Genomic DNA, 12,868 nt, shown 5'->3' with positions numbered 1-12,868 from the left:
TATTTGAGCAAAGCGTGTATTTTAATAACATTTTACATGTTCTCTACAATAATAGGCACCTGTGCATGGATGAAAATCAGGATAGACTGATTCCTGTAAGCTAACTTTTGATTCAAACAGTATGCAAAAAAGGCAAGAAAACAATCGATTTCAAGAAATTAACCTGTATGCTTCGGTGAATGGAGCGTAACAGGAAGACCCATAATACCAGAATGTCTACTGGCACGACCCAGAGGGCTGGGATGAGAACATGCAAAAGGAAATTCTCACGTAAAAAGTGAACAGCGCTGAGAAACTCATATCTAAGAAGCCAGCATTAAAAACACTGGCGGGGAACGTTTAATGCGAAGTGCGATGGAAACGTTTGGTCCGTTCTGCATTTTCCATGCAATATAAAACCATCCATTTGGCCAAGCAACCTTACGGATAGAACCTAAAATAAGGTAATTTTAAAAAACATTTTTCAAAAATATATACAATTGTGGATTTTACAGTTAAAGTTACAGATTCAGTCTGTGTTGACAGTAGTTCATATTGTCTGAATGTTACATTCAACAGACTCAGAGCACAATTTCAGTAAATATGGCTCGTGCAACTTAATCCAGGCAGTGAACCAGCCTTTCAAACACAAAAACAAGGTGTTTAAAATATCAAAGTTGCTATATTCTTCTAAAAAGTGTCTTGCATAAGGTCATTTATCTTTGTTTGTCAGTCTGTCAGTTTGTAGGTGCTGTAAGGCTTTTTATCTTTCCTACTCCACCTATTCTCGCTTTCCACTCCATTTCCACTGCACCCCTCATTAACAGGCCACAGACATCCAGATTAACTTATTCCACTTCATGAGGCTTAATGTGCCGACATTTTATTTTTGCCCCATTTGTCATAGTTGCCCAGGTTCAACAAACCTTTCTGCTATTGCAAAGCGGTGTGTTAATTTTGCAATAGCAAAAGGCTGGTCCAGGACAAACAGGTACTGCTTTGTCATAGGACCGTGGGCTTGCCTTTACTTAAGCCCCTCCCAGTTCTCAGAGAGGCTCCGCCTCCTAATACTGGCCAGTTTATCTTTGGCCTTGGTGGTCCATCGTGGCCCAGGGCCACGTGGCCCCGACAGGCTGGCGTATTTGGATAAGTCCCCTTCGAGGTCCGTCCAGGGTAAGGCCTCGTCATGGCGGATGAGAGTGTCCCCGGCCATGTGCTCCTCCGTCGCGTGCGTCATCTCGCCGACAGTCGGTGGCTCCCAGCCTTCCAGCTTACCCATTTTCTTTGTGGGTGTGATCTGCTTCATGGTCATGGTGACACTGTCCCAGAAACACTGGCCCTTTTCCAGATATGTCCTCTTATCCTCCTCCTTGCTCTTCTTGGCAGATCTACCGAAACACGTCATCTTTGTTTACATCTCAATATTTAACATCAAACACCTCCAGTGACATCAGACGATGCAGACAGTTGGGTGGATCTACCCCTGGTGAACTGCACTGCATGCAGTTTTCAATTAAACATCAGCATGTGAAATTCAGAAGAGCAACCTAGCTGGTTATCCCGCGGATCATGAATCCACCCGATAATTCAATTATCTAAGTACTAAAGATTACATCCTCCCCAAGCACTTGCAGTACATTGAAGAAAGTGCATGTCTTCATCCAGCAAATACAGCTCGTTCAGAAAGCTAAATGCAAGGGCAGAAACAATATTCCACACATTCCCCCGAGTCAGGAATGTGTGGGAGGGGGGGCGCTGCATAGAAGCAGGTGGTGAGGATCATTCACATGTAAACGGTGCCATCTTATCATAAAGGGTCTTTTCAGGAACATACCAGAGGCTAATATTTCATTCCGTTCATCAGGCACGCCAGGAGAACATGTCATGTGGTTTCTATGGATGGGGTTATGACCTGGAAAAGCTGCTTCTAGCGGCACGGAACATCTCTCTGGAAACATGCCTGACGCTCTGCAAGGCGTGGGTAGCTAGCACAGAAGCTAGTTTAGCTAGCTTAGATAAAATAAGAACATCGAGCCCCGGTTCATCCAATGACTGACGTCAAACCCAGAGTGGATGGAATTACTTTACACGTGCTATCAATCATTGGCTAGTTTAACCCAATGGGAATCAATAAAACTGGGAATAGCAAGTTACACAAGTTTGGTATATACTGACCATTAACAGCCTGGAAGCCGCATTATTCACATTATTAGTAAGCGACTGTTTTTCTACTTGCTACTTTTTCCTGTTGATATTATTTCCCAAAATGATGGAGGGCAGTAATACAGAACATGCACTAATGCCCATCTACCCAGTGAGCCAGTTTGACAGTACAGAACGCAAGCATGACGTCATACCCTCTGGCCTCCGACGGAGTGACGCCCGTCAGGAGAGAATGCTCGTCATCTTCAGAAGAAAAGAGTTTCTTATCTTTCTTGGATCTGATTATTTTAACTTTAAGCTCCTGCAAGAAACGAGGGACAGGATTACGTCAGAGAAAGGATCAGTGAAGAAAGACAAGTAAACCAGGAATGAGTAACAAGGAGTTCGTCTCTCAGGCCAATGGTGACGTCAGCATCATGAAACTGATCAAATGGCAGCAGACAGCACCAGTCAAAAATGTGGGCACACCTGCTTTTAATGCATTTGTCTCTATTTTATCTGTCATTCACCTTATAGTAAAAGGCCTGGAGGTAATGAAATAATACGTAAGAATTGCAACAAGAGAAGTGTTCAAAATCTCAATTTTCTCAAATTTTACTCTTCAAAATAGCCCCCTTTCACTTCGAGGACAGCATTGCAGGCTCTTGGCATTCTTTCAGCCTGCTTCCAGGCCATCCCACCTGGAAGGCTTCTCCAGCAGTCTTGAAGGAGTTTCCACAACCTCTGGACACAAGTTGGTTACCTTGCTCTTACTCTTAGAATCAATTCAACTCATCCCAATCCAGCTCTACAGGGTTCAGGTCAGAGGCTTGTGAGGACCAGGTCTACTTATACAACTGTTGAAAAACAAATGGTTTTCAGTGAGTGTCCATACTTTTCACTGGCACTGCATATATTTTTCCCACAATTCATCCACCAAGATTATTACTTAATTTCTCTGAGCTGCATCCCCCAATAAGACTGGCCCTGTTTTGCAGCCCCCCTCTCCGATTCTCTCTGTCACACAGGAATTTGGACCTGATTAATTATAGTTTACTTAACGGTGCTGTTTCCTTTCAGCAGCTATGGTAGTCACTCGGCTGCATCTATGCGATGCCCCGCGCCATTTGAAGACTGCGTTTCTTTCTTAGTTTATAAATTAATGCCTCATCTGCAGTCAAGTGTGGAAATAGGCCTCATCGGTGGTGGAGCTTTAACAATGCAGATCTTAGCACTTTTTAAAACTCATGTCTTCTTGAGGTGTCACTGTATAAAGTCCTTTTTAATGCATTTCACTGTCTGTAAAGCAGCAGAGGGGCACAGAAACTCTCAGAACCCGTAACCGTAAAACTGTTTTTATAACGGATGCACTATTATAACACCACAGACTGCGAAGCCAGGTACTTATCCAAGACATTATTTCTGTTAGATTCACCCCCCAGCCTGTTTCATCACTGTTGGAAATTCGCCGCAGTCACGGCTGGAACGTGCAATAAACGGCACGGAACTTTCTTTGCACCATCTTGGGCCAAAAGCTTTAGGTGCTGTGAATTCAGACCGCTCCCGTGCCAGCTTGGCCATTTCATCGGCACTTTTCCGGCTTTCACAGTCAAACTGTTTCTGTGTATTTATTTATTCTAAAAAGCACATATTTTAATCAGCTTACATACCCTGAAAAAGAGTAAGTTTCTTTGCCTCATGTTCAGCCCGCGGTCTGACTCACACACCCGGGACCAGCAGCACGATGGATCCCATCATGTATGGTCCATTTATATTGCTCTAAAAAGCCACAAAACACCACAATTGGAAGACGCAACCCAGATCCATTTCCTTAAAATCAGCTACCAGGATCCTTATAGGTGGATAGGTTCAGTGGCCTCATCATATTTTTTTATTTGAAGAACTGATTTTATTTTTTCCTCACTTTTCAATAATACACACATAATCCCAACGGAATACCTGCCCTGTGCTTTATTACAATCTGTGATAAAGTTAACATAGCTAAATTGTAGTGTATTCACTTTCAGCTGAGTAGTTACCCTGTTTCTCATCAGGCTCCACCTGATATATCTGAGATGATTAAACACACACAGAGGACAGCAACTTAAGTGGAAGCATGGACAGACAGCTCAGGCTTCGTTTGGGCTGAGATTTAATGTTCGTGCTGAACTTTGTCAAGTTACACTTTGTGCTTATAGAAAACATGGCCTTTCTTGACACTCAAGATCGGGTCTAAACAGGAAAACTGAAAGCCAGTGTGTGTCTTCTATTGATGTTACAGCAAAAGAATATACCCTTGTATGATCTCCCTCTGCCACGAGTCACCCCCATATTTTGTGCCTGCTGATTAAGATGAAAAAAAAAAACTGCTTTGTTTGTGCTTTTATCATCATGTAGAAGTGAGCCAAGGGAAGCAGAACCTCCCCCACAATGTGCCATGGTACTGCTCTCCCGTAGCCACAACACCGAAACAGCCAATCCCTGATTAACACAGCACTCTCCCGTAGCCACAACACCGAAACAGCCAATCCCTGATTAACACAGCAAGACCGTTCCATTCACAGACTCAATGCTGATCCAAGTTTGCCGTCACCAAAGGTGTGTGGCTCTGTGGGTTAGGTTACTATGCCTGTGGTCAGAATGTAGTTGGTTCAAATCCCAGAATCAGCATAGTGATTTCACTGTTGGGCTCTTGAGCAAAGCCCTTGACTCCTTATTGATCCAGGGATAGAACAGTCTGCTAAATAAAGAAAACATGCAAACATCAGAATCGAAATGGGCTCCTCAGCATAACCATGAACTTAAAATAAGAGAAGTAGTTAGTACAGCTCATCACAGAAATAGCCAAATGTAGTAAACAGCTCAGAGGGAATTAAAAGGCACATAAAATAGAAATACAATGTTAGTTTTTATTATGGTGCAGCATGATGGGAGGGAAAATCCCAGTGCGGTGAAGTGACAACAAAGGGTTTAAAAAATAAATAAATAAACACACAACAAACAGGAAAAGGAACCATTAGGGGTCAAAACCCAGGCAGGTGGCAAAACAAGAACTAACTAGGGCTGGGAACACAAGCAAGAAACCATCCAAAATTTACAACAGACAGACCTACCTGCAGGTAATATATTTATATATATACACACACACACACACACACACACACACACACACACACACAGATAAGGGCATGACGAGGGACAGATGTGGGCCATTAGTAATAACAGACAAGGGACTAGGAGCTACAGGGAACAGGAGCTACAGGGAACAGGTGAGAGTAATTAATAAGCACTAAGGACTGAAATACTAGGAGGAAAAAACAAGGACCAACACAAGAACATAATTAACATGGAGAAAACAATATCACTAAAGGGTCCAACAAAGTACACCCATGACAGTAGGGATGCATAATTCTAAGCCACATGCTTAGCCCATTCAGCCACATGGCGGCCCAGGGAGCAGGGGAACACACTAGAGAACAGAACAATGCCAACCTAGGGAAACATCAGGAAAACGGGATGACCAGCGCCATCTGCTGGCCAAACAGGGAGATGACAGACTGAACAGGACAATACACACAATGTACGCTCGAAAGACCATTGCAGACACGCTCACAATAGACCACAACAAATGTGCGTGATTCTGACCATTAAACTTTATTCACTTTACCTGCAAAAAAGTGTTAGCGGATTTACAGTGAGTGGAACTAAATCCTGCGAAAGTTAATTGGTCTACTAACAGTTTTCAAAGTTAGTGGAAACACTAATCCACTAACAAAAAAAAAGCTAGTTCTGCTAATTAGTGTTTAGCTAATCACTGGTTATTATCCATCTTAAGCTAGCCTCTACCGCAGGCGTGATCACTACATAAGAACATAAGAACTATACAAACGAGAGGAGGCCATTCGGCCCATCGAGCTCACTTGGGGAGAACTTAACTAATAGCTCAGAGTTGTTAAAATCTTATCTAGCTCTGATTTAAAGGAACCCAAGGATTCAGCTTGCACTACATTATCAGGAAGACTATTCCATACTCTGACTACACGCTGTGTAAAGAAGTGCTTCCTTAAATCCAGTTTGAAATGTTCTCCCGCTAATTTCCACCTATGGCCACGAGTTCTTGTATTTGAACTAATGCTGAAGTAACTATTCGGTTGAACAGCATCCAAACCTGTTAGAATCTTATAGCCCTGGATCATGTCCCCCCTCAGTCTCCTTTGCTTGAGGCTGAACAGATTTAGCTCAACTAACCTTTCCTCGTATGACATTCCTCTAAGACCAGGAATCATTCTTGTGGCCCTATCATGACTGGACCAAAACAGTCACATGACATGCAATTGAAAGACAAGAAAACAGGTGTAATATACCATCTTTACAAAATATAAAGCTTGCCCTAACTTTAAATGTAATAACATTTCTGGGTTTTTTTTTTACATGTGTTACAGTTTTAATTGTGAAACAAAAAAAAAATGAGTTTTGTAACATTAGTAACATAATGAGAGCTCAACTGGCTGCACCTGCAGCAGCGGTTTGGGGGAGGGGGGGGGGGGGGGTAAATGTCGCGGTTCCATCTTCCGGAACTGCACCTGGAGGTCATGAACATTTGTATCTCAGTTTCAGAACCATTACACCATTGTTAAACGCTAGTATGATATTAAACTTCAGGTCTGTTTTACATCTTTACATATGCAGTACCATGTAAAAGTAAGAACCCTCCGTTCTCGCCTGCGTTTTGTCCTCAGTCAAGCCCGATGCCCGGCCGTGCCCTGTGTAGCACTAACACCCCCAGAAAGAGCTGCACGTTCCACCTTGGCAAGTTCCCCTGAGGTCTCCCCTCCCTCCGAACCTGGAAGCCAAGGACCGCGGCTTGTCAGGAAGTGGCGCTTGGCGCGGAGAGCCTGGTCAGATGGTCCACGTGTCTGTTCTAACGGGCTCACACATGGCTAATTATTCCAGATGAAAAAGTAGGGAAGCGATCGCAAAAGGGCGGCGGACTTCTGACCGTAGCTATAATCTCGCTATACTGATATTCAGAAGATCACTGCGGTACTTAAACAATGAAACGGCGAGAAATACAGTTTAAAGCAAGCACTGGACAATTATTTTCTATGGATGACCAAATGCAAGTTTCACTGTGTGAGTTGGGGCTGTGATTCTTTTCATGCCCCATTAAAGCTATAATAAGACTTGTTAGATTTTCCTGTATATCTAATATTTATTGAAAGGAAGGTTTTTGGGCAAAAAAATCTGTTCATCTTCACAGACTTGAACGTAATACTTTACCTGTTTTTTTCTCCCACACAAGCCAGTAAAAATAGCTTTTGCCCAGGTCTAGTTTAAAGGTATCGAGTCCAGATTAGCAATTTCTGTTTCAATTTCATACTTCAAACTATCATGTTAACAAGACTCAACGAAATGCGGCCTCTAAATAAACAAACTGCTCCAAAGAACAGACAACAAATGTCCGCGGTCTGGAAACTTCCATCCACGAGCGAACCTCTCTGTCAGCATTACAGACATCTCCACGGTGCAGGCTGTGTGTCCATCCCGGATTATTCAATGTACAGAGTACAGACTCATAACAAGTGTGTTTCTATTTGCAATTCAGGGGCAGCTGGAGGCAAGGTGACATAACACACTGACACCCTTATTTTGTCTATTAGACATCCTGGGCTTTTAAACTCAATGCTGGACCCTGTAACTGGTCTAACCTTTAAGTGGCCAACAGGAATTAATTTCCCATTCTGATTATGTTGTAGAGTAATAATCATGCGAAGATTCTACGAGATCCAAGGTTAAAATATGACAAACTTCTGTTAACAGTTCACAGTAGATCTCACTCTATTTTGCTGTTAGGGGTATTTTTTCCCCAGACCCCCCCCCCCTTCCAGGCACCCCATGCAGGGACAGTACATCTGAGATGTGCCTTCTGGTAAAAACCCTGATTCAGATAATTAAGGCCTTGACTACAGGTTGATTAGCTGAACCCGGTGTATTAGTGATGGGCTAATATAGAAATCTGCTGTTCCAGTTCTGCCACTCACAAGCGCAGTTTTTTTTTTTTTTTTTTTAAAGCCGACTTTGTTTTCAGGGGAAAATTGGGTATCGTTACATTAAAGCAATTCAAATCAAGTGAAATTATGAAGACAAAAACATTCTGCCCTCAATGCTGCCATAAATTAATTAAAAGAAGCAAAAGTCAAGGTGTGTCAGCCTGGCAGAGTGTTTAACATTCTCAGCCAGCCATGCGTTTGCTCCTGTACTCACTTGCACCCATGCATACCTCGACAATCACGCCCCCTTCAGGCCACGCTCCCTCCCCTCAGCCTTCAGAGAATGCTCTCTTTACCATATCTTTATCTCAGGGTCGCCGGCTGTGTTATGAGATTATTTGTGTATCTAGTATTGCTGCCTGGGGATTGAAGACAGTTTAATATATCTAGCCTTGGGCACTGTGTGTATATGAAGCATTGTTTTTTTTCCCCTCACATGGAAACCGAGCCTGCTTGCATGCAAGGCTGCACCTAATGCGGATGCAGTTTGTCAGCCACTCGGTGCAATATTATTTGCACAGACTTGCAAGATACCTTAGAGAGAAGCATGTGTGAAATAGACAAAAGTGGATGTTACACACCTGCAACACACAAGCGTTACAGGTCAGAGGGGATCCAGCAGAAAATTTCACAGGGGTGGAGTTTAAAGACCCCCCCCAAAGAAGGAAAGTGGTTCAACATGCCGTGGAAAATTACCAACCTGCCATCTCCTGCAGGGTTGGGGTGGCACCGGGATTTAAAGCGCCGCTCAAACGAGTTTGCCCTGGGGTTCTTCATCCTGAACAGTTGCCACGGAAGCAGCATCTCACGTTTATGGGATGCCCACGGCATCCGACTGGCTTCCACCACTATATACCGGTTACCCATCGGTACCAGGGCAATATGCACGTTTGAATTATTTATGTTTGAGGCTCCCTTTGTGAGCCACAATGGATCTTACATTCCCACATGGACAGGAGCCTGTTCAGCAGGATGAGACATCCAGCAATTGGAACTGTGGGGTAAATGGTGCTGTTTTTACGACAAAAAATAAATAAATATACGACTCCACCCCCCAACCTTGTGTTGCCAAGCTTGAGATTGTGTTTACCTTTGACGCTGGGCTTGCGATTTCCTCATCCTCTCCATCCTCTTCCTTATCCTGCAAGAAACAAGCCCACAGAAGGCCAGTGAGGAACCAATTATCAGCAGAGAGAGCACAACTGCCTTCCTGTGCAGGAGTATTTTGGGACACGCCATGTAAACAGGTCCTTCCACAACTAGAGGGGGCCTGGTTCTGTCAGTGGCCACAGCTCACCACAGCCTGAAATGCACGTGAAAACAACCGACACTGCAGGTCTGTGAGGCATAAACACACAGTGATTTACCTCTCCATCAGCCGGAAGATCAAAAAAACACTCACTTCCTTTTCGTCTGCCTGTTGACCCTAGAACACATCTTGACTTGCGGCCAACTATTTAAAAAGGCATTTCTAATTATTTTGCTTTGTCCGTCATCTGCTCCCGTGTTTTCTTCACGGCAGAGACTCTCAGATGTTCCACTGCCCAAACACCTGAAGGAGGACCCGGTTCAAAACCACCTCTACAGAAAGCACAGAAGCCGACCGCACCACCAGATGATTTTTACCATCAGAAGTTAACAGGCAGAGGCTAAAAATATCGTAAGGAGCTAACAGATATGCCTGGGGATACACCTCTTTTGTTCTAGGAGGGCAGGGGGTGGTTTTTGGATTCGTCTGGACGTGTTGGTGCATCACCTGCCCGAAACCAGCACCAGAGAAGATCAAAACAGAAATCAGCTTAAGAGATCAAACAGACAGAATCTCAACCAGCTCTGCTGCATCTCCTGGTGGCATTCAGTTAGTCAGCGTGGTTAATCTGCATGTAAATGACTTTGCTAAAAATAATCGTGTTAAGTGTGTAGTATAGTTAGGGTATACTCTGACTTTGACCGAAAAATATTTGTGTTTTTTAAAAATGTTTCCATTAGAGATTAACTGTTACATTCTTCCACGATGGTGACTTCTAAGTATTAATCTTTCCAAGGCCTTCATGTTTTCAACTCACCCAGATGGAATTCTAGAAGATTCTGCAAGCTTAAGGAAATATGGCAACAACAAAAAAAAACACCCAAGAAAGCCTGGCACGGAGAGGCGCATTGCTAACTAACCTGTGCTCAACAACTTCGACCAGCCAGTTAGAAATACTAAGTCTGGTAGAAGGTTTCAAGTGGAAGTGCAGAAAGGAGTGAAAGAGCACAGACTTTTAATACTTTTTATTTAAAGGATGAAGGACATTAAAGGGGGAGGAAAAAGAAAAAAAAAAAAACTCTGGCCCCCTTCCAAACACTTTCTTACGTCAATAATTTGATTCGGTTTTGGCTCATAGTCAGAACTGTATGTCCTGTTTGTAAAACCAATTAATAATTTTTTGTTGTCTGTGCACACAACAGTAGGCCTATTCGTTGTTACGTTTGAAAATACTCTTGACATTGTGATTGTGATCTTGACTTTTTAAACTCCTTAAAGCTCCTTGTTTTCTGGGGGCACCAACCACGGGCAGGACAAAGAAATTACAGCTGGCTGAGGACTGGCTTCAAAACGCAGTCAGTATACTAGACACCTACGGCAAGATTCACTCCTCCTCCTGTCCTGAATCCCTAATGTGAAGCACTTACTGTCAGGACGTCAGCAGTGCTGCTTATTTTAGACTTGATTCTAGGTGGAACCATTGGCCATTCCATTTTCCATAATTTGAGAGACTATAACAACTAATTGTGTGTGTGTGTGCTGTGAAAATATGAAAAGCAAAAAATCATTTAAAAAAACAGTTCTTAGCTACTGCTCATTAGTTTCCAGTTGACCGTCAAGAAATCCCCACACCCATCTCTTTCACGGTCGATATCATTAATAATTAAAGCGTAAAACAATAAACTACATATAACGGTGTACGGATGTCAGTAAACCAGAAGAAAATCTGTGGTCTGGTTAACTTTTACCTTAACGTTTAATCATTATCAGTGGCGTAGTCGTGTTTATGTCAGACCAACCACAAAAAAATCCTTCTTTCTGCTTTTATGTACCATCTCACACCTAGAAATCAGGGTGATTACAAGACAAATAAGTGGTTACCGGTGAGAGTTTGGGGGGGAAGACCAGGTTGATTGATGTGGTGACATCGCCTACAAAAAGTTACCCCCAATTCACGATTTATAACATTTGTTGAATACAAACAAGGTGTTCGACAGCAGAAAAAGCAAAAAACTGCAACCCATTAAACCTTGTGCCCGGGTCTGTGCATTGGCGATTACGCGGATTATAGGGCAACACTAAAGTTATTGTTACTAAAGTAGCTACAATCAAAGCGGGCGCTTGTGGTTAACGCGTAAGGAGTCATTCGCCTTTTTCCATTTGATCTCTTGTAAATCAGCTGGAAAGCAGCCCATCGGAAATAAACACGGATCAAACCCCAAATTTGTGGAAAAAATGCTAAACGTCCAGGACAGGAGCTCACGGTCCCGGACGGCGCTGCGCACAGGTACCGCATGCGGGGTAATTACTGTTTAAACAAGTTAACCTAAACGCCGAGGTCTCGTTTTACATTAATTAAACGCCTATTTTTTATAAAAATGCATTGTTTAACAGTGCAAACATAAAGCATGCAACACTAGAAGTGTTTATTTAAATAAGATCAGTTTACAATTCGCCTGAATTTACGTGTGACTTTACTTACCGATTATTTTCCGATTAAATGTTTTGTGGCTTACTTTAAAACAATATAACAACTAATCGCCGTTCTTAGTCGTCTTGTCTGGCTCTGCGCGGCCAGCGCCTTTTAACGGCCGCCTTACCACGTCCATGTGCCGGCGATGCCACTGCACCTCCTCGTCCTCCTCTGGCGTGTCGTACACCAGCACTTGGCTTTTGCTCCTTTTAAACATTCTCTCTTTTTTATTCCGTCTCTTTAACCCCTCCACACTTCGTCGGTGCCTTTTTCAACCTCCCGGTCGTGTAAAGTCTGGCCTGGCGGAGAAGCGATCGTCTCCGGTGATTTGGCGATGTTCGGAGTGGTGGTGGTGGAGGAGGTGGTGGTGGGAGGAGAAGGAGGAAGCCGGGAGTTGGATCGCAGGAAAAGTACCATTAAGCCTGGCGAGCCCACCGGCGATCCGACCGCAACTGCTCTCCTTAAATTCCGGAAAAGCCTCGCAAAGGCACCTTTAATAAAAGTATAACTAATGCTTAACAGGGACCGCGGTCTCGTAAAGGCGATGCGTTCAGAAAACCCTGCGCTTATCTGACGCGGAGTTACTGCAGAACTAACACCTGGACCTACAAGTCGCTCCTCCCACCACCATGCACCCCCCAGCTCCGTTTATGGTTATAGAAATATTAAGTAGCATTGCTAGTTACCCCTTTATAGTTAGATAAGTAGAATTTTAAACAATCCATAATAAAATTGTGTATTCGAAAGTACTTGGAAGTTACAGCCATTGCTTTTAAATTTACGCGTAAGCCTAAAACCTGTCCTTTATAAATAGGATGAGTTTTTGGACTAAGGCGCCTGTGTTACTGGTGTGTGAATTTAACAGGGCTAATTTTATTTCTTAAATGATAGTGGGGAATTTAAGACTCTCACCTTACAATAGCCCGTGTCTTCTGTGGTAAAGTAAGAAGCACTATTAGGGTGTTAATTGCTGTA

At 43.3% G+C, this 12,868-nt stretch overlaps 1 protein-coding gene across 1 annotated transcript; it reads right to left on the bottom strand.

Moving 5' to 3' along the window:
• Positions 1-2: 2 nt before the first annotated feature.
• LOC111841293 (testis development-related protein) lies at positions 3-12,528 on the bottom strand. The gene is made up of 4 exons (XM_023806940.2): positions 12,021-12,528; positions 9,262-9,312; positions 2,337-2,443; positions 3-1,367 (listed from the first exon to the last, which is right to left on the bottom strand). Exons 1-4 carry the CDS (start codon positions 12,108-12,110, stop codon positions 1,004-1,006), a joined length of 612 nt encoding a protein of 203 aa, XP_023662708.2. The 5' UTR covers positions 12,111-12,528; the 3' UTR covers positions 3-1,003.
• Between the last annotated feature and the right edge of the window lie 340 nt (positions 12,529-12,868).

This window comes from Paramormyrops kingsleyae, chromosome 19, assembly GCF_048594095.1.
Source record: "Paramormyrops kingsleyae isolate MSU_618 chromosome 19, PKINGS_0.4, whole genome shotgun sequence".
Classification (NCBI taxonomy): domain Eukaryota; kingdom Metazoa; phylum Chordata; class Actinopteri; order Osteoglossiformes; family Mormyridae; genus Paramormyrops; species Paramormyrops kingsleyae.
This window is presented reverse-complemented; position numbering and strand designations above follow the sequence as displayed.

What these genes read in the sequence shown, in the direction of transcription:
- LOC111841293 (XM_023806940.2), bottom strand. Translation starts at nt 12,110, where the DNA reads ATGTTTAAAAGGAGCAAAAGCCAAGTGCTGGTGTACGACACGCCAGAG. An exon ending in TCGCAAGCCCAGCGTCAAAG is followed by an intron (nt 2,444 to 9,261) that starts GTAAACACAATC and finishes CGTTTCTTGCAG; the next exon opens with GAGCTTAAAGTTAAAATAAT. An exon ending in ACTCCGTCGGAGGCCAGAGG is followed by an intron (nt 1,368 to 2,336) that starts GTATGACGTCAT and finishes GTGTTTCGGTAG; the next exon opens with ATCTGCCAAGAAGAGCAAGG.